Raw genomic sequence first — 26,600 nt, forward strand, 5'->3', positions numbered from 1 at the left:
AGAGGTCAATTACTGCTGGAGTCAGGGCAGTTCCTCTTGATGAGGACAAGTGTTTGTGGAGAACAGAAGTGTCATATGGCCCGGAGGCAAATACAGAGACTATCTGCTTCCCCTACATATAGCACTGCAGCATCCTACCAGAGCTCATTCTGCTGTTCATAGGCACTTTGTCATTTTTTCTTCTAAGTCATTTTATATCTACCTAAGAATAATATGATCACCAAGCAGCACTGCTACTGTAACACTTGTAAACAGAAGGATGACCACACTTGCAAACATAGGAGACCTGTGCAACTTTGATGATCCTCTGATCTATTTTCATTTGGCACCAGATACTGCAGGAGCAACATGAAAGTGTCAGTCTTTGATAAGATAAACGTCTATCTCACATGATGGCAATCATGAGAGACAGTGAAGGCAATAACAGAGTTTTTCAGAAGTGAGCTCCCCCCAACCCCCTTTTTTTGTTCAATTAAAAGTAAAGTAAAAATAGCAACAAAACTTCCTGATTGCCGACTCAAGTTGTTTTGCTTGCAAGTAATTTGGCTTGGCTTTTCAAACCATTTTAACTAAGACAGTGTAGGCAGTGAAAAGCACTCTGGTAACCCCAGCAAAGTTTCACCTAGAAAAGTAAGGGTTAAAATTAAAATTTTAGAGATTGGGGTGGATAAAATTTCATTTAGGTTTTGTTAACCCCTGGGAGGAAGTCAAGTCTCTTCATTGCCACATGTATTATTCTTAGGGAAGCTGCCTCTTAAGATATTTTGCAAAGACACTGGAATTAAACTTTTAGACAGCTGTCATATTTTGAGCACTGGTGGTCCCCACTTACTATTTCAAGTACCGCCCTGAATTTAGTAACATTATATAGCAACCCTGAAGGCTAGAGGCTTGTCACCTATCTGGTTTCCTGAGGTCTGTGGCTAACCCCCCGCCCCCCCCCCCCAACCCGGTTTATTGTTTTTGTTGCTGCTTTTTCACTACAATGCTCAAGAGGCCTCTATTTCTTTCAATGATTAACAAACAGAACCTTCTTATTTCTTTAACTTCACAGCTCTCTAGAACTGGAAGGCAACATTTATGGGTGGTCTAATTTAACTCTTTGATTTTGCAAGTGAGAATGTGGTTAATGAAACTAAATGAGAAATTAAGTGTTCAACTTTCAGTAGTGTAAATTTAATGTTATGAAGAAGTTGATGTATAATAATACATGCCTGGAACACAATGGCACATCAATTTTTCTTCAACAAGAAAAGGAAATTAACTGTCCAAGATCATCCAAAATGGATGGAGCTGAGCCAGACAGAAATTTCTCACCATCAGACCCAACTCCATGCGTAAAAGTGACTAGATTCAGAGTGATTAGATTCATTCTGATTTATGGTGTTCCAATTGTTGACAGGCATACAATAGGGAATACTTAAGAATGCAAAATTTCAGTAAGTTTTTTAACTATTGCAAATGATGTACTTCAAAATTTTGAACCACACAAAGTTTCATTTATGAGATGCCACCAGAAGGCCCCAACTCTTCCTTGTCTCCCCTTCTTTGAGGTTGTATGTGCGTGGCTGTGCTTTTTGAGATCAATGCCTTGCAGCTCTGGTTCTAAAGAACAAAGTTGCTGAAGCTGTTAGAAGCTGCAAGAATACCCACTTCCTACTTCACTGGTGACATATTTTTGCAGAGCTGTTCTCACTCAGCTTCCCCATCTCAAGCAAATTAAAATTTAGAACAATAACTTCAAGTTCCTTTTTATGCAGCTTCTGCTCTGCAAAGTAAAACACTTTTCTCAGCCAACACAAAAGGCTTTTCTGCAATGAATTTGACTTGTGAAAACATTATGTTACTCTGCATGTTTTCCTTATATTGCATTTATCTCTTGCAGCACATGCTCCAAAGTGAGTTCCTGGGATTGCCGAGAAATTTTGAAGGGGAAAAAAACGTTCTGTGGTCAAATATGACTTGGAAACTGCTCAAAACCCCATTCTGCTTTTGCTCTTAGAGTGCTCAACTTTATAGGAAAAACAAAATTAAACTTGCTTAACTAAGCATTTTCTGAATATACTTGGATTATTTTTGCCTATGACAGTAGTTAATATCTCCTAGGGCTGCCAGTAGACGGGCAATGCTGAGACAAGCAGGTGACCTTTGTGGGGTGCGTTATATGTACCTCCTTGTGCTCTAAGCACCTTATGGAAATGAAGCATTTTTAAAGTGGTTTTTGTGTGTATGGGGGGTGGGTAGGGTGGGGGCTCCTAATCAGTGCTCAATGGTCCTGGGGGTAACTTCCAGCAATTCTCAGCCCATCAGGCTAGCAACTCAGTATTCAGCCTGAGAGTGTGGTGCTGCTCAGCCTGGTACCACCAGATTCCAGGATCACCATTGATGATTCTCTGGAGACCATGGGTGCCAAGACTGAACCCTGGTCGGTCACTATACTGTCTCCTGGTCCCAAAACAAAGAATTTTTTACGGCTCGTGTACTGGAACACAAAGTCTGTAGTGAAAAAGGCTTGGGATTCACTTTCGGCCACACCTCTTAGTGGTTACGTAACTTCGGATATTACCTAATCACTGTCAGTGTCTTCCGAGCAAAATGGGGAAAATAAGAAGAGCCTGGGGGAAAAAAGTGTGGTAAAACATATTCAAATATAGTAGAATAACATGGGAAATGCCCAAGCTTGTGTTCAGATATTGTTCCAGACCAGGCATGGGTGCTGGGGCTCAAGCCTGATGCGTTGGCTGCATTTGCAAGGCAAGCGCCTGAATTCTTGTGCTATCTTTCTGGCTGATCCTTAGGTGGTGTTGTTGTTGTTGTTTTTAACTACACCAAGATCAAAATATTACAGAAGTACTATCAATTAGGTTTATGATAAAAACAGGAGCTAAAAGGCAGGTGGGGGTGGGGGTTGAAGGGTTGTGGGAGAGAAACTGGGGACATTATGGTGGTAGGAATGGGCATTGGTGAAATGATGACTGAACCCCAATGAAGAACAACTTTGCAACTTTGTCTCACCGTAATTAAACAAAAATAAAAAACCAAACTAAAACAAAAAAAGGGCTAATTTTTTTTTTAGTCTTTACAAAATATCACTTTGGATTTCATGATTGTGTGTAATAAGATAACTTTATTTTTCCCAAATATCCCAATATATTACTATGGTTTCTCTGAAAGGTATCTGATTCTTTTTTCCCCCAGAACCTTAGGAACACTCTCCTTTTAGGAAACATGTCATATTGTGGAGCACACAGAAAACTGCTCAATTTTATTTCTTTTCCCACTCTGGTGTCTAATCATGTAAGGAGCCTACCACTGCAAATGTCAACCGGGGGTCAACTCTAGTTACTACTTTCTCACCTCATCTTCCACCCGGGACATCATGGCCTTTGAATCCTGGACCAGTGAGGCCGTGGCCACTGCCAGCTTCAGAGACAGGGGCGGATGGGCCTCAAGGAGCAGGTTCAGATTGTCCATATCGTTCCTATCGTCAATGGCACACCATTCACTTCCAGAACCACACCTCCCTCTTGTAGGCCTGCTTGGGCCACAGTCCCTCTTGGGTCACCTGGCTGTGGGGGAGTGGGGGTGGGGGAACAGATGACGTACATCATCCTGGGTAACTGAGCTCTGTACTGAGGGTTGGGGGGGAACACAGGGAGAAATGAAGGGCAAAAAAAAGTTCCATTAGTTAGCAAGAGATTTTGCAGTCCCTAATAATAGGTCATCTTTGTAGAGCACTTGCCATGTACAAAACACTGTTCTCAAAGTTCTGCTTATGAAAATATTCATGTAATTCCTAACCTTAGAAGATAGGGAGGTAGGGAGCATTATTTTTCTCAGGTGTAGGTTTGAATTAAGTACAAGTTATTAACTTGCTCACTCTGACAGTGCTGAGACTGCAGAACTGGAATTCTTACCCTGATAACTCAGCTTCAAGTGTGCAAATTTGACCTGACCGCAGCATAGTAAATCTTTAATTAATGTCTTTGCATTCTTAGAAATTGACACTGCTACAGCCAAATTAATAACAAAAGCAAGTCCTTAAATAATGTCAGTTTGAAAAATATCTAACTAAATTGCTTTTTCTCATCAAGAGGGTAACTAAACAATGTTATTCCAGGATCTGTTTAGCTATTTTGAATCCCTTTTGATAAGTGAGAAGCATTGGGCCAAGCAGAAAAGGAAAGATAGGACCTTTTCCCTTTCTAGAAGAGAAGGGTTATGTGGGGTGTGTAGTTTGTGGAGGGTAACCTTCACAGTAGAGAACAGCACAGAGTCTCCTGCCCCTGCGCCTGGCCGTCCTTGCCGGGGCCCCTTGGAGGGGAGCAGGTTGAGTTTCCCCCTCCCCCCGCCCCAACCAGGGTTCCGGCAGACGAAGACCTCCAGAACCAGCCACCACCATGCTGAGACCACTCTCTGCACACATGAAGGTACCGGCAGAGGAACAAAGGCATGCAGGTCCCAGGGCTGAGATCTCCAAACCTACTCGTATCGGGGCTGAGCATCCTCCACCCAGATCCTCCAAATTCCAGTAGGCAGGGATCACACCCACCAACTGGCCCCCTGGCGCCGTGTAATCCCATCAACGGCCAAGACTCAGAGACTATAAAACCCAGCTCCCGGAAGTCATCTTATCATCTCATTCCTACTTTGGACAACCTGGCAGGCTACCGAATGTAACCTACCCACATGGCAGAGTCTGGCAAACTCCCCGTGGCGTACCCAATATGCCAAATACCAGTAACAATGAAGGGCCTCATTCTCCTAACTCTGAAAGAGCCTTGAATATGGCACTTTTTTTTTTAAATCTCAGGGCTAGGACAAAGGAGATGTTACTGGGGCCTGCTTGAGGCAATCGACGAATAATAGGATGGTTGCGATTGTGTGATTATGAACCTTCACAGTAATTTACTTCCCACTCCTCACTGCTTCTCCCCCTCATGCTAAAAGCTCATTGCCCCAAACTACCACTTTCTCCCTTCTCTTCAGATGCTTCCATGAATTTATGTATTCTCCTCCAGCTCTGATATTTTTCTCCTCTTCTCTCACTGGTCTGATTGATACTGACTTTTTCTTTGGGGCTCTGGTCAAGCAGCTATTTCATTTGGAATTTTCCCCAACCTTCTAGGAATATGTAAGCCCCTGAGCACCCAAGCAGCCTGCACTTTCCTGAGAACTTATCCCAGGGTAATATAAGCACCCAGTGATGTGTTACCCGTCATGTTTTAGGAAAGAGAGTTGGAGGTGTTGTTCTCTCAATTAGTGACTATTACCACCCCTGCCTGCATCGTTCTTCATAGGTCCAGCTGGTCATTTCTGACCTACTATTTCCTACTTCCTACTGCACACATTGGAAAATTCGATCAAGCCTCTCATGTTGGGAGAAAAAAGGATGGGTGGGCTTCTACCCAGGCTCTGCCTCTCTTGTCCTTTTCTATTCTCATGCCCCACATTATTTTCTGGGGCTCTCCATTAGCGCTCACCTACTATTCCAATCATATCTCCTGTTCTGATGTATGAGACATGAGAATACTCTTGATAAGAATATTCAGGATGAGACTTGGCCCAGACTCTCAGAAAAGTCTCTATCGTGACATGACCAGTCCCAGGAAGACAATGTGGGCAGGACTCTCACCACCACTATGGTTTTCTGGCAAGTATCCTGGCCTCTTATGGGCAGGACATCTGAGAGATGGAAGCAGCGCTGCTCTAGCAGCAGATATTATTGTGCTGCTGTTTTCGTGAAGTGAGAAACAGAGGCAGGTATAAACCACTAAATGCAGAGCAAGTTGAAACTGAGTCGAGTTGGGGCCCAAGACAACTAGAGAGGACGCCGTTTCATTTCTCTGCCCTCTTGCTTCTATTTTGCTTATGTTATAACTGTATGTGATAAACTCAAGTCTTATCCCCCACCTCTGATTTTTTTTGCATTTCCTTTTCCAAAAACAATTTTACAAACCAGAATATATTACTCTACATTTAGAATGTTTTGTAACTATTTTGTCAGTTGAAACCCAAGAAATTTCATATATGGTTATTTAAATTTCTGGAAGAGAATTTCTGGTATTGAATCACTGAGTTATTCATGCAACCAGTATAATTTTACATACACATTTTGCTGACTGTGGGGAATCTGAGCTTGACTGGGACAAGGCTCTTGCTTTCATGGAACTCAACAAACAAGCATCTAGGCACTGAAAGAAACGTTCGCCATCTAGAATCTAATTTGTCTGATATTGTGGGAAATGTTGATTCAGTTTTGGAGATGGAGGAACTGAGACTTCAGCAGGTCATTAAACCAGTACTGTCAAGTAGAATATTCTGGCTTGTTAGAAATGTTCGATACCTATTTTGTCTTATACTAGAATGACTACTGTGGTTATTCAAGTTTTAAATTTTAGCTAACTACAAAGCTAAAAATTTAAATTTTATTTAATAGCTACCTATAGATAGTGGTTATAGAAATTGGACAATATAGGTCTCAATAATAGTATATCAGAAAAATAAAAACAGGAACTGGAATGGTAGTACAGTGGGTAGGGCACTTGCCTTGCACACAGTCAACCAGGGTTTGACTCGTGTCATCCCATATGGTCTCCCAAGTACTTCCAGGAGTGAACTCTGAGCATAGAGCCAGGAGTAAACAGAATTGCTAGGTGTGTCCATTTAAAACAAAACCACCACTACCACCACCACCACCAACAACAAAGAAAGGTAAAAATAGAAGAAATGTGAGTTCCAAGAGGCAGATAAAGTATCAATACTGTAGAGAGAGCACTGAAGCTCTAATGAGCTCCAGAACTCCTATTAAGTATTTGACATATCAAATACTCTTCTAATTGAACACCTTCAGAATAAAATTATGGCCCTACCACTTAGCTAACCCATGATTTTCTAATTCGTGTGTCTTTCAGACCCATCTTCTCCCACTACCTTTCTCGTTCAAGGTCCTGCTTCTCATGATGCCAAGCTCTCCTGCTTCTTTATATAGCTTCTAGAACAATCCTTCCCAAGCATCAGTTGCTATATTTAGGCAACAGTCTCAAGCTTTCAACATGGCCTATCAGGTTTATCTTCCACCTTAGTTCTGTATTTTACTTCTCTTATTCCATTCTGTCCATTGCAATCCTATTTGTCATGTTGTTCATCAGGTAATACTGACACTACTAAAAGTAGGTGGCAAATACAATTTTGTGTGTGTGTGAGTGCAAAATTTACTACACCATTATCACATACTTTTAATAAAATTTGAGGGAGCTCCCAAAGGTACTATGCAGGTGTACTAAAAATAAATGTATTCATTTCAGTGTGAGGCTTAACTTTGTCTAATATACATTTCGGTTAGATGAAAAACTTTCAAAGAGACTCGGGTCATGCACATCATTTTAACTGGGTTAGTGTGGCTCACATAAGTGACAAGGGAAAACTGAGCTTATTTTAGCACCATCATATTCATGCAAACTAGTTCATCACAGACTCCAATTAGGGTGATATTTGGAGCTAAAATTTAAGGTCTCTGAAGGTCAGAATAGTAGGTATGTGATGCCAGGGATTGAACCCCAGTGGGTGCTTACAAGGCAAATGCCATACGCTCTATCTTTTGGCCCTAGAACCAATCTTAAAAGTACATGATTCTAGCATGAGGATTGACTTTAATTCCTTGTACAAAGGAAGAATGAGAACCCTCAAAAAGTTTTCTGTGCACTGCACAAGTAAACTGCCAGATGCTGGGAGTTCCAGTGGCACTTGAGGCCAGCCCAGATAGTCTGAAATGTCTAGTCCAACTTCATGGTTTACAAGATTCCCTTAGCCTTAATACCAACAGCTTCCAGCCCTTCATTCAAGTTCTCTAAGAAAAATCAGCTACGAAAACTGCTTAAAACAAACTGGTTTTACTCAAAAGGAGAGAGAGAACACAAGGGATTGCCCTGCCACAGAGGCAGGGTGAGATGGGAGGGATGGGGGTGGGAGGGATATTATCCATGGTGGTGGAAAATGAGCACTGGTGGAGGGATGGGTATTTGATCATTGTATAATTGAAACCCAAGCACAAAAAATTGTAAATCTACAACTGTACCTCATGGTGTTTCACTAAAAATAAAAAATAAATTAAAAAAAAAACTGGTTTAGACTAAAAACTATTTTTAAGGTATTGGTCATTTTAAAGATGGGGTCAAGATGGGTACAATGGGAGTGCTTATCTTCCATGTGTGAAGCTCTGGATTTGACCCCACAGAAAATATATATCACATTCATATACATGGGCTGGAGCGATAGCATAGTGGTAAGGCGTTTTCCTTGCACGCATCTGACTCGGCCAACCTGAGTTCAAGTCCTCCGCCCCTCTCGAAGAGCCTGGGAATCTACCTAGACTATCTCGCCCACATGGCAGAGCCTGGCAAGCTATCCATGACGTATTCAATATGCCAAACACAGTAACAACAAGTATCCCGATGGAGACGTTACTGGGCCCGCTTGAGCAAATCGATGAACAACGGGAGAACAGTGCTACAGTGCTATTCATATACATATTAAAAAGAAGGGTGAATTTGAGTTCATTTCCCTCTTGGTTGTCAGTATGCATAAAGATCTCATGGGAAAATAATTGAGAATGGAACTACTTAGGTCCCTGAACCAGAAGTCCTGATTCAGAAAGGGAACAATGCTGGTGGTGAGGTTGGGGGATGGGGCAGTTATTTCAAATTTTCAAAAGTGCCTAAGCCCATTCTACTGTAGCTGGCTTACAGACTACAGTGGGAGGAACTGTGCCTAGTATAATGATGGCCGAAAGGAGATTTTATAACACATATCAGTTGAGTTATTTTGAGAGGATAAAAATGAACTTCAAATAATGACAAACCTGGTCTACTGAGTAACTCAGGAGAAAAACCTACTTTTAATTTCTAGAAAGAACACAGTAATAAATTAAAAACTAATTTTCTAGGCTAATTTGGGGGCCATATAAAAATGTGATCACATTGTTTATAAAATGATCTAAAGTAGTTAGTTGCCAAGGTTTTGAGGTAAGTTATACAATGCAGTGAAGTCTGAAACATTTTGTAATGCTGTACTTGTAGGAGAATAACAAAAAGTTAAAATAACATACAGTTCAAATGTTTTAACTAAAACAACATTTTAAGAGTTTTCTTCCACAAAGGGTGTACTTAAGTCAACAAAATTGTGGAATATTTAAATAATTTTAAGAGTAAATTAAAATCTGAAAATTTGAAAGCAAAGTTATACAGGTATTTTGGTGAAATTACACTAAAAAATTCTAAATGAGTATGCAATAAAATTTAGAATATCTCTTTTCTCTATATATTCACTGACCACGGATACTTTAAATTTTCCTGATTTTTAAATAAATTCCTAAAGAATTTCCACTTTGGTTAATAAGTCCAATTAATAGAAAGAGAAATTTCTCATTTGCAGTTTATACTTTTAGACTGTGAGAATTGGGATTTTACTTTAACCTTTCTGCATCAGAATGATGACATAAGTTTCATCAGCTCACTGGGGTGACTTTAAAAGTAAATGTGTATATTTCATGATTTGAAAGCAAACTAATTATACTGATACGCAGAGAAATTCGTTCAATATCACAAAGAAATTTGTGAAATTAATGAGCTCCCTTCCTAAAGCGAAAACTGCCTAAGTGTTCTGACTGAACAATAAAATTTTATTAAAATTAATTAATATCTGTCTCAACTTTAATTTACATATTCACATTCCAATAAATGAAAAACAATATAGGTAAAATGAGTTAACTAACAATATAAGTAAAATGAGTTAACTTTGGTTCTGGTTTATATGTTGTTAAGAGTTTTTGCCTTAAATATGGAATATAAGTCAAAATTCTTTTCTGCAGAGAGAGACAGAAAGAGGGAACAAACCCAAGGTTGCTCAGAGGCCACAAGGAATCATAGACTTGAGGACTATGAGAGATAATAGAACAGTTAAGACACACTTGCCTTGCATACAGCTGACCCAGGTTCGATCCCTGGTACCACATATTGTCCACTGAGCAGCTCTAGGAGTCATGCCTGAGCACAGAACCAGGAATAAACCCTGAGCACTCTCAAGTGTGACACAAACACCTCCCCCCACAAACAGATTTGAAGAGAAATCAGTTGAAAATAAAATAGAAGCCTAAAGAAATTGTCAGAACAGAGATGGAGCACCACACATACTAGCGTTCTGGAGACAGGCAGGGGTCCAGGGCCCACAGTAGAATGCAGCAGGGACAGGGCTAGCAGGTGCCGGGCGGGGGGAGGGGGGTCGTGGTGAGGAGTGTGGGTTATACTTCTACCCAACAGGAGAGCTAATATTCTGGACAACAAAATCCCTGCCCCGAACACTCTCCAATGAAAAGCAATTGTGTAAGTTCTCACGTTATTAAAAATAAAGAGCATGCTCTATCTTTAAAGTACATCTTCTCATGGATCAATAAGTGTTCACAGGGGTTTCTGCAAGCTTTCTTATCAAGTTCACAGTCAGGTGAAAAAGAAAGTTTCCAGTTTACAGAAGCACAGAAACAAGCTTGAAAAAATACCCGCTTTTATCAAAGTCACATCTGCTTCTTTCTTTCTTTCTTTCTTTCTTTCTTTCTTTCTTTCTTTCTTTCTTTCTTTCTTTCTATCACTAGGCTCATCGATGAAAAAATCTGTCATAACATCAGAACTTGAGACTGCTTTTCTTCAGATTCACATTACCTTTAAAGACCAACAAAAAACAAGGTAGAGGAAAAGTACCCTAAGTTTTATGACAGCTCCCAGGCTGTCTTTTGCACTGGTCTAATTTCTTTGAAGGACTATATGAACATGGTCTAATTTTGAAGATTAGCTAGTTACTACACTAGATGTTGCTGAAGAAATATAAAAGATACTACTCAGATGAGTTATCTATCTGTGGAGTAACTAGGAGGGTATAAAGTTGTTATTGGGATCTAATTATATTCAGAGCATAGAAGGTCATAATGTTTTCAGTTCTGCACTCTGCTCATCCTCTAGTTCCCTGGTCAATTTTGGGAAAAGGAGTGCTCTTTGGGGACTTCCTAAGGGAAGAGCCACGGACAGCAAGTCCATAGTGGTTCTACCTGTAGCACAGAGTTATTCAGATAAGTCTATTGATACTAGTACTTTTATTTTTTTCTTTGTCTGAGTATTGTCCACTGTGGCAAGTTTGAATTTTTATGTAATGAACAGTCGTGACATATGACATGACATATGACATAGTGTTCTTCACATATGACATGTGAAGAACACTATTCTTACTACTATAAGAACACTAAGAACACTATCATGAGCTAAACAGGAGATCACTGCAGGGCAGAGGGAAGAAAAACAATGAAAAGGTGAATAGAGAATAGAAAAAACGGAAGAAAGCAAAAAGAGAGCAAGAGTGACAAGAGTCCTCGGTTACAGATGTCTGGTTGGGGAGACACTGTGCCTCTCTGGGTTGAAGCTCAGGGACAGCTGGTGTGGATGGTTGAACCACAGATGGTTGTAGCAGTGAACAAGCTACATACTTTGAAGGGATCTGTTCAGACAACACTCAGAAACACCTACACTGTTGCATGATCTAACAACTAAAGGCTTAAGCCTAAAACAGCAAAGAAATGTTAGGGCTCTGAGGCCAGTCACCCAGGTGTGAAGTATTTTAATATTACCTTTGGACTTTCCTTAAGTTAGAAAATGTTAATATTGATCCTAAGATACTACCTGTTTACTTAATAGGTCCCATGCTCATTTCCATGTTTTGATGAGATCACTGACTGTGTGTCCCTTCCCAGTGTGGTAGCATTTCTTTGGAATAGTTTCGAAGTATCTGCAGGTCACACACGCCTAGGCCGATATACTAATGAAGGCCCTGGCTCACAGTCGGGAGGATGGCTCCTCCCAGCATGACGAAGAGCCAGCGGAGCCACAAAATTTCTGCTTGAGACCACAACACCCAAAAGGAGAGAGAGAACACAGGGGATTGCCCTGCCACAGAGGCGGGGGGGGGGGGGGGGGGATGGGGGGATGGGGGTGGGGGGGATATTATCCATGGTGGTGGAAAATAGGCACTGGTGGAGGGATGGGTATCTGATCATTGTATAACCAAACCCAAGCACAAAAAATTGTAAATCTACAACTGTACCTCATGGTGTTTCACTAATAAAAAAAAAATTTAAAAAAAATTTCTGCTTGAGGGAACGTGGGTGCCCTTTCGATATTCTAACTCAGGGAGAACACCATGAAACAAAACCAGTGGCAACAGAGTTTTGTTTGTTTGTTTGTTTTGTTTTTTAAATGAATCACCATGAGATACTATTACAGACTCACAAACTTTTGTGATTACATTTCAGTCATACAATGATCAAGCACCCATCTCTCCACTAGTGCCCATTCTCCACCACCAATGTTCCCAGTATCCCTCCCACCACTCCACCCGAGCCCCCCACTGCCTCTGTGGCAAGCACATTCCTTCTTACTCTCTCTCTCTCCTTTTGGGTGCTATGCTTTGCAATACAGGTATTAAGTGGCCATCATGTTTGGTCCATAGTATACTTTCAGTGGGCTGGAGCGATAGCAGAGTGGGTAGGGTGTTTGTCTTGCACGTGGCCGACCTGGACCAAGCCAGGTTAGATTCCTCCGCCCCTCTCGGAGAGCCTAGCAAGCTACCAAGAGTATCCCACCTGCACGGCAGGGCCTAGCAAGCTCCCCGTAGCATATTCGATATGCCAAAAACAGTAACAAAAAGCTTCACAATGGGTACGTTAGTGGTGCCTGCTTGAGCAAATCGATGAATAATGGGAAGACAGTGCTACAGTGCTAATTTTTATTAGTGAATCACCGTGGGGTACAGTTACAGACTTAGAAACTTTCATGCTTGAATTTCAGTCATACAATGGTCGAGTACCCATCCCTCCACCGATGCCCATTTTCCACCACCAATGGTCCCAGCATCCCTCCCAGTACCCCCGCCCCATCCTCTCTACCCCACCCTGCCTCTACGGCAGGGCATTACCTTTTGTTCTCTCTCTCCTTTTGGGTGTTGTGGTTTGCAGTAAAGGTATTAAGTGGCCATCATGCTTGGTCTATAGTTTACTTTCAGTCCTCATCTCCCATCCTGAGCGGACCCTCCTAGCACCCTTGGTAGTCCCTTCTCTATCTGAGCTCCCTTTTCCCCCAGCATGCGAGGCCAAGCCAACAGTTTTAAGGGGCCTGAATGCGGCTCTTCAGATTCCACTAGGTATGGAGTGATGGCACACAGGTGTTGAGATCTCAGAGTTGAGGAGGTGCTCTGGGTCCCCACCATGGGGCAGGGTGGCCCCATGCCATGTCCTCCCCAGACCAGCCTGTGTGGCCCACTGAACATTATGGATGAAGACCTCCTTGAGCGCCAAATGTCTTGAGACCAAAGGTGGGGGCATATGGCCTGTGAAGTGCTGCTGGACTGGGGGCGGCAGCCCGCCCAGAGTGTCCACACTGTGTACTGCAGCAGTCCTGGGCCCAGTCCTGGTCCCTGCGGGGTCCACTGCTATGACCACTACTGGGGCCCCGAGGCACAGCGCTGCCTGCAGGTCAACTTGGACTCACAGCACGAGTGCATCTGCAGCCTGATGGTGCCCTCAGGCTTCCTGATACCTCCAAATCGCCCTTGTGCCTCTGGACAGATTTCAACAACTCAGAATCAAGTTTCCTGAGAAAGTAAACCACTAAAAGTTGGTATGTGGGAGCCACGCCCACAAAACAACCTTAGCTCAGCGTACACGCTCATTTATCAGGCTTGCTTCAGAGATCAATAAAAAAATCTTGAAAGATATCAGAAGCCACAGTTAATCTTGGACCCTTGCAAAGTTATTATAACACGTTACATAGGAGGGGGGGTGGGTTTGCCAGTGCATGCCCAAGCAGAGCCCCTGGCTGCCACTTTCTTCCCTGATCCAGCCCTAATTGACTACCTTACCTTGCAACAGTTCCCCAGGCTGGACTCCACCATTTTGGGATGGACTTTGCCAAGATATTAATCTGCTGAAAATTTAGGTACGTGGGTTCTGTTACTGAAATCTTTAGGCTCTCTCAGGGTTGGGATGGGCTACCTCCCCCACCACCCTGTACCTCCAGAAGCCCTGGCCATTATGATCACAACCCAAAGCTGTACCCCCCCACCCCAGTTGCAAACCATAATCATAAGAGGGAGAACAAGAAGAAAGGTGCCTGCCACGGAGACAGATGTGGGTGGGGTGGAGGGTTGGGACGAGGGTAGAGGCGTGGAGGGAGAGTGTTGTATGACTGAAACCTAATCATGAATAACTTTGTGCTGATCACAGTGATTCACTTATACAAACAAACAAGCAAGCAAACAAACAACAACAACACAACAAAACTGACCCTAGCCCTCCCCACCATCTCCCTTCCCTTTCCCTGCATCATAATGAACAGTGCTTCTCAATGTGATCTAGAAACAGCCTGCCATAGGTACACTGGATGGTATTGATTCTTGGGTTCCCACTCAGATTTCCTGAATTAGAAACCGTAGGGGATTTCTTATGTTATTTTAAGTTTAAGACCTTGTGTATGGTCTATTGTCTACTTTCAACATGCTTCTCCCAACTGTAACTCATGGTGTCTCACTAATAAAAATTAAAAAAAAAAAGTCTTGAAGTATGCAAAAACAAAAAGAATCCTTAGAAATAGAGAAATAAAAGTTTCATTAAGAAATACTTTTAGTTGAAATAAAAGTGATAGAAAAAAAAAAGACCCTTTGTGTGGCTAAGTCTCAAGATTGGTGTCCTACTGCTCTTTCTGAGTATAAGACATCAGGGCTGGAAATAGTGCAGTAGGTAAGACACTTTTTCCCAAACATGCAGCCAAAGCAGATTTGGTCCCTAAGCAGCATATGTGGTTTCCTGAGCATTGCCAGGTGTGATTCCTGAACACAGAGCCAGGAGTAAGGCCTGAATACCTTTGGCTGTGATCCAAAACCCTCTTTGCACTCTCCAAAAGAATAGAAGATTTCCACATTAAAGTCTAACCACTTTGACCATCTTTCTCACTAGAGGCCCATTTAATGTCACAACTTCTTAAGAAGACTGGTAAGGGATGCTAGTTTTTATGATTGTCCTTGTAATATTTTAACTGGGGAGGTAGAGAAACATGAAATTTTTAAATCCCACATCAGGTAGAAGCAAACTACTTTCTAGCAATCATAGTTTTTGATGACATCTTGGTTATTAGGCACTAAAATTAGACAATCTGACTGTCACACCAATTTGGAGCAATTCTAGTCCCACACTCCTGAGTAGATCAATCAAACTCTCCTGCATGTGTTTTATTCATTGGTAGTTTGTTTTTAGAAATTCAATGGCTATCAACATCAAATTTCCTCCCTCGAGGCTATTCCTTCAGTAATTTAGATGTATAGGCAAATGAAGGAAACAGCAGAGTTTAAGGTCTGGACTGGGAGACAGCTGAACTATTCTGAATGAGAAAATAGAGAAAGCTTTACTCCTTTTTACTTTGCCATTGGGAAGCAGAGGTCAAAGGAATGAGGAAAGGGAGAAGAGGTCAAGCAACAAAACACCCAGTGCTTTGGAAGACTCATGGTTGCCAATATTCCACTTTAAGTTTCTAGTCACAAAACTATCCTGACTCCTCTCTGTTAGCACACAGACTGTGAGACTTGTCAAGAACACAAATGACTGCAATGAGCAGTTTGCACTGAAAACTCAGGGGAGGAGCCAAGTCTTGGTTGTGTGACGGATGTATGACACAGAGGTAGGGAGGCAACTCTTTGATCCAAGTTAGAGAAAGCAGGAGCTGAAAGCCAGAGGGACCTTTAGAATCCAAGACACTTAGTCATGTATTGTTTTCCCCATAGGGAACACTTAATTTTCCCATAAAATACAAACTGGTGGATAGGAATGAACTTCATCTAGATTCTTTAGGGAGATACCAATACATTTTTTCACATAATAGCCTTTCCAATTTAAAATTATATTGATGTTTGCAATTCTCTATGCTCTTAATATTTTAAAATTTGGTGACTTCTTTAAATACCCTGCCTTTTTTTATATGCTCAGCATATTTCGTGAATTTTGCTTAAAGATTTCACCGACTGCAAGGAAAGATTTTTAGCAATGGTAGGATAGCACAGCAGGTAGGGAGTTTGCCTTGCACGCGGCTGACCCAGGCAACCGGAGTTCGATTCCTCCGCCCCTCTCGGAGGGCCGGGCAAGCTGCCGAGAGTATCTCACCCGCACGGCAAAGCCTGGCAAGCTACCCATGACGTATTCGATGTGCCAAGCACAGTAACAACAAGTCTCAAAATGGAGATGTTACTGGGCCCACTCGAGCAAATTGATGAACAACAGGAGGGTATTGCTACAGTGCTACAGGGAAGAAGGGAGAAGAAGATGAGAGTAAAGAACAAAATGGGGGAAAAAGGAAGAGAAAGACAGTCAGGAGAGTGGTGGATAGTCATCTGCTAGGCTGAGTGGCCTGGCTGATCAGCTAGAGACTGGATATTTGTATCCCCCCAACCCAACTCGTTGATGGCGGCATGGAGGTGGGGCGTTTAGGAGCTTATGGCACCCTCCTGAATGGAACTAGAAGAGACCCCAAAGAGTGCCTCATCCCTTCCACCATACAAGGGCACAGTGAAGACAGTCATCTATGAAACAGGAAGTGGGCTCTCAGCAGACACCAAATCTGCGGGGACCTTGATCTTGGACTTCTCAACCTCCAGAACTGTGAAAATATATTTTTGTTGTTTAGAAGGCACCCAGTCTGTGGTATTTTTATAAAAGGAGCCCTAACAGACGCCTTAACCTTGCAGCAGCTCATCCAAATTAGATAACAACTTCATGTTAGTGGGAAAACCAAAAGTTTCTAATGGATTAGAGACTTAGGCAAAAATCCTGAAATCCTGAAACCTGAGCTGGTTTGATCTGTCAGATCACAGTTCATTTCTCTACACTACCAGGAATTTGCAGCATTGGAGAAGTCAAAGACAGCCTCTTCCTGCAAGCAGGGGAGGTATCCTGCTCATTAAAGGCCCAGTAGTGAACCTTAGACTATTCGCTTTAATTTAGAGTAAAATGAAAAACTGAAATGCATTTTTGTGAATTTAGCTTCTTTCACAGAAAACTGCATTTAAAAAAATGTCCGTTTTTAGTCATCGGGTTATGCTAATCATATCACCCTATAATTAGATGAGTGATCTAGTTGCTCTGAGACTAATGAAAAAAATCCAGAGAAGAGTGAGGTATCACAAAAGATGGAAAGAAACTTTATTGTGCCCTGGCTTGCCACAATAGCCTTACTGCCACTCAGCTGGCAGACACTGGCCTTTGGCTGAAAAGGCCATTGTGGGATACAACGGTGCAGCTGTAGAGAGAGGCAGACTGTTAAAATAAACACAAACAGCTGATTCTACAGCCCAAATTCTTACTTTGGAGAAAGAGAAACCTCATCGTTTTCTGTTCAGATTTTCTAAAAATAACCAGATGCCTCGTCTCAGTTGCATTCTTCTGATAGTATCTATGGCTATTGACTGTCTTAAATTTTCTCCTACCCTTGATATGCTAGACAAAATGAAGTGAAAAATTTTTCCTTAATAGTAATTTAAATGAGGAGGAATATGTTTCTTGTTTATCTATTTACTATTGGTTAATAAGTAGTGAAATACACTCACTACACCCAAGTTTTGAGCTGTTTTCTCTTGTTTCTTAGGTATTGAAAAAACAAATGATCTGCTGTTTTATATGGTTTCCTGGGGCTTGGAGACTGACTTATCATAATTGTGCTTTCCTTCTAAGGATAGGAAATTTCCAGATATTTGTGTAAAAATAGATAGCTAGATTTCTTTTCCAAAGGCATAAACTTATTCCTTCAATAACTGAAATTATTCTTGTCTTATAAAAGTTAATTTCATTTTGTTTTGAAACAAATTTGAACCAAGAGGTGCTTTTTAACATATGAACCCATCATATTCAAAAGCAGTTTTCATGAAATGATACTTTGGAGGAAAATAAATATTATAAAAATGAAAATCATTCATATAAGGGTTTATATAACCAAACTTGGACATTAGTTTAGCTGATTATATGAAGGCAAGACCCTCCTTTCCACTGAGAAAAATGAATTATGACATTCATCTTTGCCATTTACCCATTCCATTATCATTCTTTTGTTTTGTTTTTTGGGCCATACCCCATGGTGCTCAGGCTTACTTTGACTCTGCACTCAGGGATCACTCCTGGTGGGCTTGGGGAACCATATGGGGTATCAAGGATTGAACCCAAGTCAGCCATGTGTAATACAAATGCCCTATCTGCCTATATTATTGTTTTGGCCCTCTTAAAAATTTCTTTTATACATGTAAGAAAATTTTATTTAATCAAAATTAACTTTTATATATTTGATTATTAGATGTGTAAAAAGGCCCTCCCGTTGATCATCGATTTGCTCGAGCGGGCCCAGTAACGTCTCCATTGGAGACTTTGTTGTTACTGTGTTTGGCATATCGAATATGTCATGGGGAGCTTGCCAGGCTCTACCGTGCGGGCGAGGTACTCTCGGTAGCTTGCCGGGCTCTCCAAGAGTGGCGGAGGAATCGAACTCTGGTCAGCCATGTTGGCTGCGTGCAAGGCAAACGCCCTACCACTGTGCTATCGCTCCAGATGTGTATTGTACCTAATAAGTAGAGTTCTCTTTTGTTTTCAATCTCAAGTAAATTGCAATTTTATTTTAATGCATACGAGTTATGTCACCATTTTGACAATATGTAATTGATATGACCCAAGGCTGATATAATGTTAATTGATTGGGCAATTTTTCTATATTTTCCTCTATAGGCAACTTTTAATATATACTAACTTCTGGGATTGGAGAGAAAGTAAAATAGGTAGAGCATTTACCGTATGCATGGTCAATCTGGGTCTTATTTTGGCAACCCATAGGGTGCCTCAAGCATTGCTAGGAGTGATCCCTGAGTGCAGGGCCAAGAGGGAGCCTGAACACTTCTGACTGTGGCCCCAAAGTGTATATATATATATATATATATATATATATATATACTTATATATAGAGAGAGAGAAAGAGGAGAGAGAGAGAGAGAGAGAGAGAGAGAGAGAGAGAGAGAGGAGAGAGAGAACCACAGGCAGAATTATTACAACAGGCTCTAATACCGTTATGTTGACAAAAACTTCTCTTCCCATCAGAGAAACAATGTTCTTTCCTGTAAATGACTGTCCCTGCAGGGTGTTCTCCTATATAATGACTAAGCATGAACTAGTATTTTAAAAAAAAAAAACTAGTTGGTGCTGGACCAATTCTGGAAAAAAAATTTTGCCAGAATTTTCTGGAAAAAATTTCTGGATCAGAATTAAAAAAAAAAGTGTTGGGATAGAGAAGAGAACAGTATGACAATAATAGAAATGATAACTCAAGACAAAAACTGAATGTTGAAAGTAGGTTAAAGGGATATACATGATAACCTTTCAGTATCTGTATTGCAAACCATAATGCATAGGAGAGAGGGAGAGCAAGAGAGAGAGAGCAAGAGCGAGCGAGCGAGAGAGAGAGAGAGAAGAGAGAGAGAACCACAGGCAGAATTATTACAACAGGCTCTAATACCGTTATGTTGACAAAAACTTCTCTTCCCATCAGAGAAACAATGTTCTTTCCTGTAAATGACTGTCCCTGCAGGGTGTTCTCCTATATAATGACTAAGCATGAACTAGTATTTAAAAAAAAAATCTAGTTGGTGCTGGACCAATTCTGGAAAAAAAATTTTGCCAGAATTTTCTGGAAAAAATTTCTGGATCAGAATTTAAAAAAAAAGTGTTGGGATAGAGAAGAGAACAGTATGACAATAATAGAAATGATAACTCAAGACAAAAACTGAATGTTGAAAGTAGGTTAAAGGGATATACATGATAACCTTTCAGTATCTGTATTGCAAACCATAATGCATAGGAGAGAGGGAGAGCAAGAGAGAGAGAGCAAGAGCGAGCGAGCGAGCGAGAGAGAGAGAGAGAGAGAGAGAGAGAGTAGAAGAAAAATGCCTGCCATAGACTCAGGTGATGAGGGAGGGTGGGAATGGATGTTGGGAAATGGAAATGGGACATATATTTGGTGGTGGGAAATATGGTGGTGGGAAATATACACTGGTGAAAGGACGGGTGTTGGAGCATTATATGACTGAAACCCGATCACTAACAACTTGGTAACTGTGTATCTCATTGTAGTTACCTAAATAATAATAATAAACAACTGAGAGGCTCATAAAAATAAAATTGAGGGATTGGGGAGAAAACAGTAGAAATTTTATGATGTAGCATGGGGAAAATCATTTACTTATCTTCTCATATCTGCTCATGTCTCCTCTCTTGACTACAGTCCTTTGTTACCCCCTCTCTCTTTTCCCAACTTTTCTTTTCTCTTCTAAAATGCACAGAAGTCCAGAAAACCTCAAATCTTCTCATTAAACTGCTTACCTAAACCTTTCCTGGCCACCTAAAACTGTTTGGAGAATGCATCAACCACAAAGACAGTGATTTTGCCTTTCCCACAGGTCGGCCTCTGGGCTCCTCTGCTGATGGCTCATTTTCTGATCCAGAATTTTATTGCACTCCTAGTGTAAATATAAACTGCTGTGCTAAAAAAGACTTAAATATGACAGTGCTCGGGCTCTTGACAAGCTAGCAGAGGTAAAGCATCCTTCAGGAAGCTAGACGTTCTCTCGGGCCACCTTGATCATCACCTGAAGACTCCTCAGCGAAGGAGGCTTGGGAAAATATTAGGAACTGATCCTCTCTCTGAGAGTCCAGGCTGGAGGACATGAAACAAAATCCACATGAGATTCCTGTCTGCCCCATTGCTACCCACCTCCCAAAGGGGTCAAACGATGTTTGTTTGGTCATATTTCTGACTCCTTAATTATACTGAAATATCTAGTTATGCTCAGGTGGCTGGAGTACGTGTTTGTTTTTGTATGTTTGCACCTGGAATTTGATCCCTGGCACATGTGTGTTAGCCATCAGCCAGGTCAAAAGGAACAGTGTGACCTCTGCACATGTAAATCGGAAAATCTTGGGGACAAGAGGGAATGTCGCTGAGAAAATGTTGACAACAGAGATAGCTCAACAGGCTGAGAGTGTGGGTCACATGCAGGAGGACTGGGTTCGATTATAAGCAACTTCTAAGCACAGAGTTGGAAGTAGCCCCAGAACACCACCAGGTGTAATACCAAAAGAGATCAAAACAATCAAAAACCCCACTGATGATAAAATGGGAGCTAGAGACTTGGTTAACTTTTTTAAACCTCTAGGATGGAGATTTCTTTGAAATTGCAGACAGAAAAGAAAATCATTTTCAGAAGAAATATCTTTCAGATTGGTCCCCCCAAAAGCAAATTAAAGAAAATAAATGGCAGAACAGAAAACTTAAGACCATGTAGATAACTTACAAAAAAGGATAAGGATATGGGGCTTTATAAAGGACAAAGGATGCTCCCTGCAAAAATGATGGTTCTGTGGACTGGCCCCTCCCCCACCAGAACCATCTCCCCTACCCCAAACCCAATCTTTAAGAAAATCCATGGTTAGATCAAGGAACTGGTTTACTTTAGAAGAGTTGGGAATAGAAGATAAGAATTCAGAGAAATATGAAGAATAGCAAGCTCCTAAGATATGAATGGAGACTTGTGTGGATGAAAGGAGGGAGTCTCACAGATACTCAAAGACAACCCAGGTAAGCTGCATAATTAACAGGGGTTCTTCTGAAGTTTCACGCTGGAAAAAGATGATGGGTAAAACAGATAGCTCAGCTGCAGCTAGAAGGAGGAGTGACACCAGGCTTAAAGTGTGCCCCAAGCACCTGGAGGTTCAAAAGTCTTTAGTACCACTTGAAATAGAACCACCTTTTCAGGAGTATTAGCTTCAGTCTGTGCTCTGAAGCACTTTGCCTCCAAATTCTCTATTCTGAAATAGCCCATTCCGTGAATTGTTCCAGAAACAGTGTCTGAAATCTGTTTCTCAGGGACTTGGACCTAAGATTCCAAGTGCACAATAGGCTGCCAACATTTGAGATTGCTGTTAAAAGCTTGGGTTTCTTTGGGGGGTGTGAGCAGAGTCATCTTTTCTAGAATTCCTAGTAACATACACTGAGTTAAAATGCTTTCAATCTATGGCTATCAAATAGGGTTTTTATTTATTTATTTGTTTGTTTGCTTGCTTGTTTGTTTATGTTTTGGGTTGGCCGTGTGGAGGTAAATGCCCTACCACTGTACTATCACTCTGACCTCCAAGTAGGTTTATTTTAGGAGAAGACAAGTGAAAGAAGAGTGAAGGGAAAAAAAAATGGTGAGGCCTTCGGAGTCTAGGAAGGAAATTATTATCTGTGTCCTAGAACCAAGTTAACTTCTAGCAAGACTTTCCCAAGAATCTTTGAGTTCCCAGGTAGTGTAAGACCAGGAGGAAGGTTCGTGATAGGCCATGCGCACACATCCTTGCCGTGCATGTGTGAGTTCCTGAATTTTGATACGCAGCCTTGCAATACTAACCAATTAACAAAGTAAATAAATGACTATATAAACTCTCCAGCAAATAGCTGTAAACTGAAATATTTACATTGCTGCTTTAGGAGATCCTGAGCAGCTCAGTGTACCAGTGAGCCTTTGCAGATGTCTTCTGGACCTGGCTTTAGTTATGAAGATAGTTCAATATACTATCTTATAGCTAACCTATGGAACAATGAGCATCAGTTTCTTTCCAGTACTAAGAACCAGAATAGAAAAAGGCACAGATTGAACATTACCTAGCAGGTTTCTACTAACTCCTAATTGAATCATTAAGCCAGGGGAGGTGTGCACGCCCATTCTTGGAGTGATCCTTCCACTGCTGTGGACCAAAAGGAACCAGAGAAAAGATTTGTTCAAAAGGCACTTTGAGATTTTGAATTTGTACTTTTTATTTTATTTTTTTAATTTTATGCTTTTGTAACGGTTCTGACATGGGCAAAATGGTTCTGCAGCAGAGAAAAATGTGATAAACTGCATGGTTAGAAAAGCACCATACTGGGTTGAAACTATAGTATAGGGCTTAAGGCATTTGCTTGCATACTGTGGATCCCAGTTTGCTTATAGGAACCACATGGTTTTCCCATACTGCCAGGAGCAACCGCAGACCACAGAGCCAGGAGTAGCCCCTGAGACTGCTAGGTGTGGCCCAAACCCTGTCCCAACCCTCAAGAGAGAAAAACACTATGTTCGATTCAATTTTATGGTTTGCAAGTAAGTTGACTAGGTGGACGGTAGGAAGCCTGTGTGTATTATTTTCTTTGCATCTGAGCTCTATTGAGCTCCTGCCAGTCTGTGAGCAGGAGTTCTCTAATTTAAGATAATTCTTAAATGTGGAAGTTATTAATACTAAAATTCTGGTTCAATAGACTTTGATCAGATGACAAATATGAGAAACAACTAGTCATATTATTTATGGACTACAACTAACAGTAAGCAGATAAGTATCTGTCTTCATATACTCAAAGTGATATTTATAATGAAAAACAAACAAAAAATCCACCAAGAATTTCAAACAAGAACAGAGAAACGAAATGAGTATTTTATTTTGGATTTCATTTGTGCTTGATTTGTTGCCTCTTGCTATTCTGTATTTAGAGAGGCAGCCCAGACGGAGAGGTGGCAGAAGACAGGGGATCTGGAATACAGAGACTTAAAGTATGATCGTTTGTCAGTATCCTTCATCCTCCTCACAATAAACAACAGTTGCACATTATTTCGCTAAAATAACAACTATGCAAGACCAAAAATTTTTATGGTCACTATGCAGGGTTACAAATATTTCCCAAGTCTTCAGTTTCAAAACTGATTCCTTTGCCATGGGGTTGTGGTAACATCTCTGGTAGATGTTATTTGCCCAGAGGAGAATAATGCATGTGAGGCCTGACTTACTTTTCTGAATACATACTACCTTACAAAGCAGATCAACAGAAGCAGAGAAACAGAAGGCAGCATGTACCATTGTCAATCTGACCACCTCTTACTGAATGCAGCACCTTGGAAACTTACTTTGAGTTTATGGACTTTGAAAATCACTTGGAGAGAGCTCCTGCCACTAATGGCATCCGGAGATGGGCAACTCAGGGCTGTGCAGGGCACTACTGGCCTTGCTCTGTGCTCAACAGGATCACTACCCTGACCCACTAGAGGCTAGTAAACACCCTCAAGTTCTGACAATCAAAATACCTTCTGACATATCCACATACTCCTGTTTGAGAGTCACTGATTAGAGGTTTCCTCCTCTGACTTCTGAGTGGTGGGAGGGCAACACAGCTCAGCCCTATGCAACATTCTGGAACCCAACTAAGGAAGGGAAATGGTTATCATGAAGCAAAACAACTTATCAATCACATCTATTTCTCCCTACATTCCAGAGTCAACCCACCAAAGAACTTTCTCACAGAGAGCTTCCGCAGAACCAACTAGGTTTTTGTTTGTTTGTTTGTTTGTTTTTTGACATTTACTGAACTTTGACAACTCTGATTTGCCTTTTCTCCCACTAAGAAATGTCAGCATACACTCAGCAGTATCAAAGATACGGTCATTTCTTGTTAAGAATGTTTTTCCTCATTGTATGTCTACCCAACTATGAATAACTTTGTAAATCGTGGTGCTTTAATAAAATAAAACAAAAGAACTAAAGCATGTTTCCTCAGAAGCACAAATGCCCTCAACTCTGGAACAAAATAAATATGAAAGAAGAAAAAAACCAAAACTTACTGTTTGCAGAAGCAGCTTTTAGGAACCTTGTCAGGTCCACATGTGGGGGTCTGTTAGGTTTTGGTGGAGGTGGGCCCAAGGTGAACAAGGCAGGCAGGGGCTTCTGTTTTGGGGTGCCCGGGCTCTTGTCACCCTTGTCCTTTTCTTGGCCTTGGGCCCAGGGCCCTCCTATGACCAGCTTGGAAGGCGTCTTAGGGAATTTGGTGGGAGGCGTCCCTGAGGCCGACTCCTCCTGGTTTATCTTGTTCAGGAAGATGTTCTTAGCGGCATCCACCTTCCCCTCTTCCTTTTTCTCCTCAGCATTCTTGGGGAGCCCTCTGCTTCCAGCCGGCCTCAAAACTACTCCAGGAAAATGTGGACTGGCCACCTCGCCTCCATGGTCTTTATTTCCCAGCTCATCCTGGGCTGACTTGCCCGGGCCTGCTTTTAACTTGGCTGCTGCTGGGCTGGGGAACCCTTTCTTTGTGGGGGTCTCCTCTTCATGGGAGTGTTCAGGATTCACGGATGCTCTCGGGAAGACGGGCTTGGGGAAGAGAGGCTTGGCGTCCTGCTCCTGGGAGGCTGACATGAACCTGCTCTTGACCCCGCTGGCCTTGGGGAATCCCGCTCTCTGTTCATTCTCTTGGGCAAAAGTGTTGGACCTGGGCTTCGGGCCTGGTGGCGGCAGGTCATGGTTTTGGCTGGACCCAGGAAATGAAGGCTTGTTCCCAGGAGGTGGAGGGAACCCAGGTTTGTAATCTTCTTTGGGCAGGTGGATGGGCTTGGGGGTTGACTTTGGAAATCCAGGTTTTGCCTCGGCGTCTCTAGTGGCCGTGTTGGCCTGGGCTGCAAATCTTTGGCCTACTCCGGTGGGCTTGAGTAACGGGGGCTTGGCCTCCCTGTCAGGCTTGTCCTCTGAAGGCTTCACCCCCAAAGGGGGCTTGGGAGACACAGTCTTGGGTGCACTGCTCAGTCCTCCAGGGGCACAGGGTTCCCCCTGGGCGCTGAATAAGTTCTTTTTAGCCACGGCTCCAGAGGGAGAGTTTTGCCTTGGGATCTTCAAGGGCCGGATGGGCACTATGGGGATGTCCTCCGTTGGGGTGGCCACGGTGTTAAACTTCGCCATGAGAGACTTCACATCTGCTTTTCCATCCTACAAGCATAGGGAACAAAAACTAGCTGAGCTCCAGAAGCTTGCACAGTTCAAACTACTACACTTTACAGGGTTTCCTGGTTTGAGGCTTGCAGCGTTGCTGATTGGTTCAGGAGATATTGTAACATTTATCTTCCTCTATGGCAAAAGAAGTTGTGTGAATGTCTTTGAAAGTGGGGGTGTGCTTTTGTGGTGCACAGACTTTAAAAAAAAATATTGTGTGAGACTGAGTTGCTGATTTTGTGTAAAGATTTATCCCTCTCCTCTCAGTTTCCCTAGCTAGGCTACTGGATTTATCCTAAGATTAGTATTTCTTATTTTGTTGAACCTGATTTAAAAAAAAAAAAAAACAGAAGAGTGACTAACAAATGACTTCTATATTTGACCGTTGAGATGCTTAAATAGAAACTGTACTTTAAGAAAAAAAAAAGAACGAAAGAAAGAAAGAAAGCTTAGTCAGGTCGTGAGCTTTAGACTGTGGCCTTGTTTAACATCTCTGTGGTTGGCACTCCCGCTAAGGTCTGTCTGTTTGCCAACAGGGATATGAAGCAACAAATTCCCTTGTTTTTATGTTTTTTTTTAAAGATAGTAAAATAATCTTTTCTCTTTCTTTATAAATATAGAGTGCTCATGACTGTACTGAAACCAGACTGGCAGGCAGAATGTGCTCAGTTTCAGG

General features: G+C 41.8%; 1 protein-coding gene across 2 annotated transcripts in view; it reads right to left on the bottom strand.

The window, feature by feature from the left end:
* The window catches only part of FYB1 (FYN binding protein 1), a 98,550-nt gene extending 72,635 nt beyond the window's left edge, over positions 1-25,915 (bottom strand). For both annotated transcript variants that reach the window (XM_056112095.1, XM_056112094.1), the window contains exon 1: positions 24,790-25,915. In XM_056112095.1, the coding sequence (XP_055968070.1) occupies positions 24,790-25,894 (1,105 nt within the window). In that variant the 5' untranslated portion in view covers positions 25,895-25,915. The remainder of the gene's footprint in view (positions 1-24,789) is intronic.
* Between the last annotated feature and the right edge of the window lie 685 nt (positions 25,916-26,600).

Source organism: Sorex fumeus, unplaced genomic scaffold, assembly GCF_029834395.1.
Source record: "Sorex fumeus unplaced genomic scaffold, SorFum_2.1 ptg000015l, whole genome shotgun sequence".
Lineage (NCBI taxonomy): Eukaryota > Metazoa > Chordata > Mammalia > Eulipotyphla > Soricidae > Sorex > Sorex fumeus.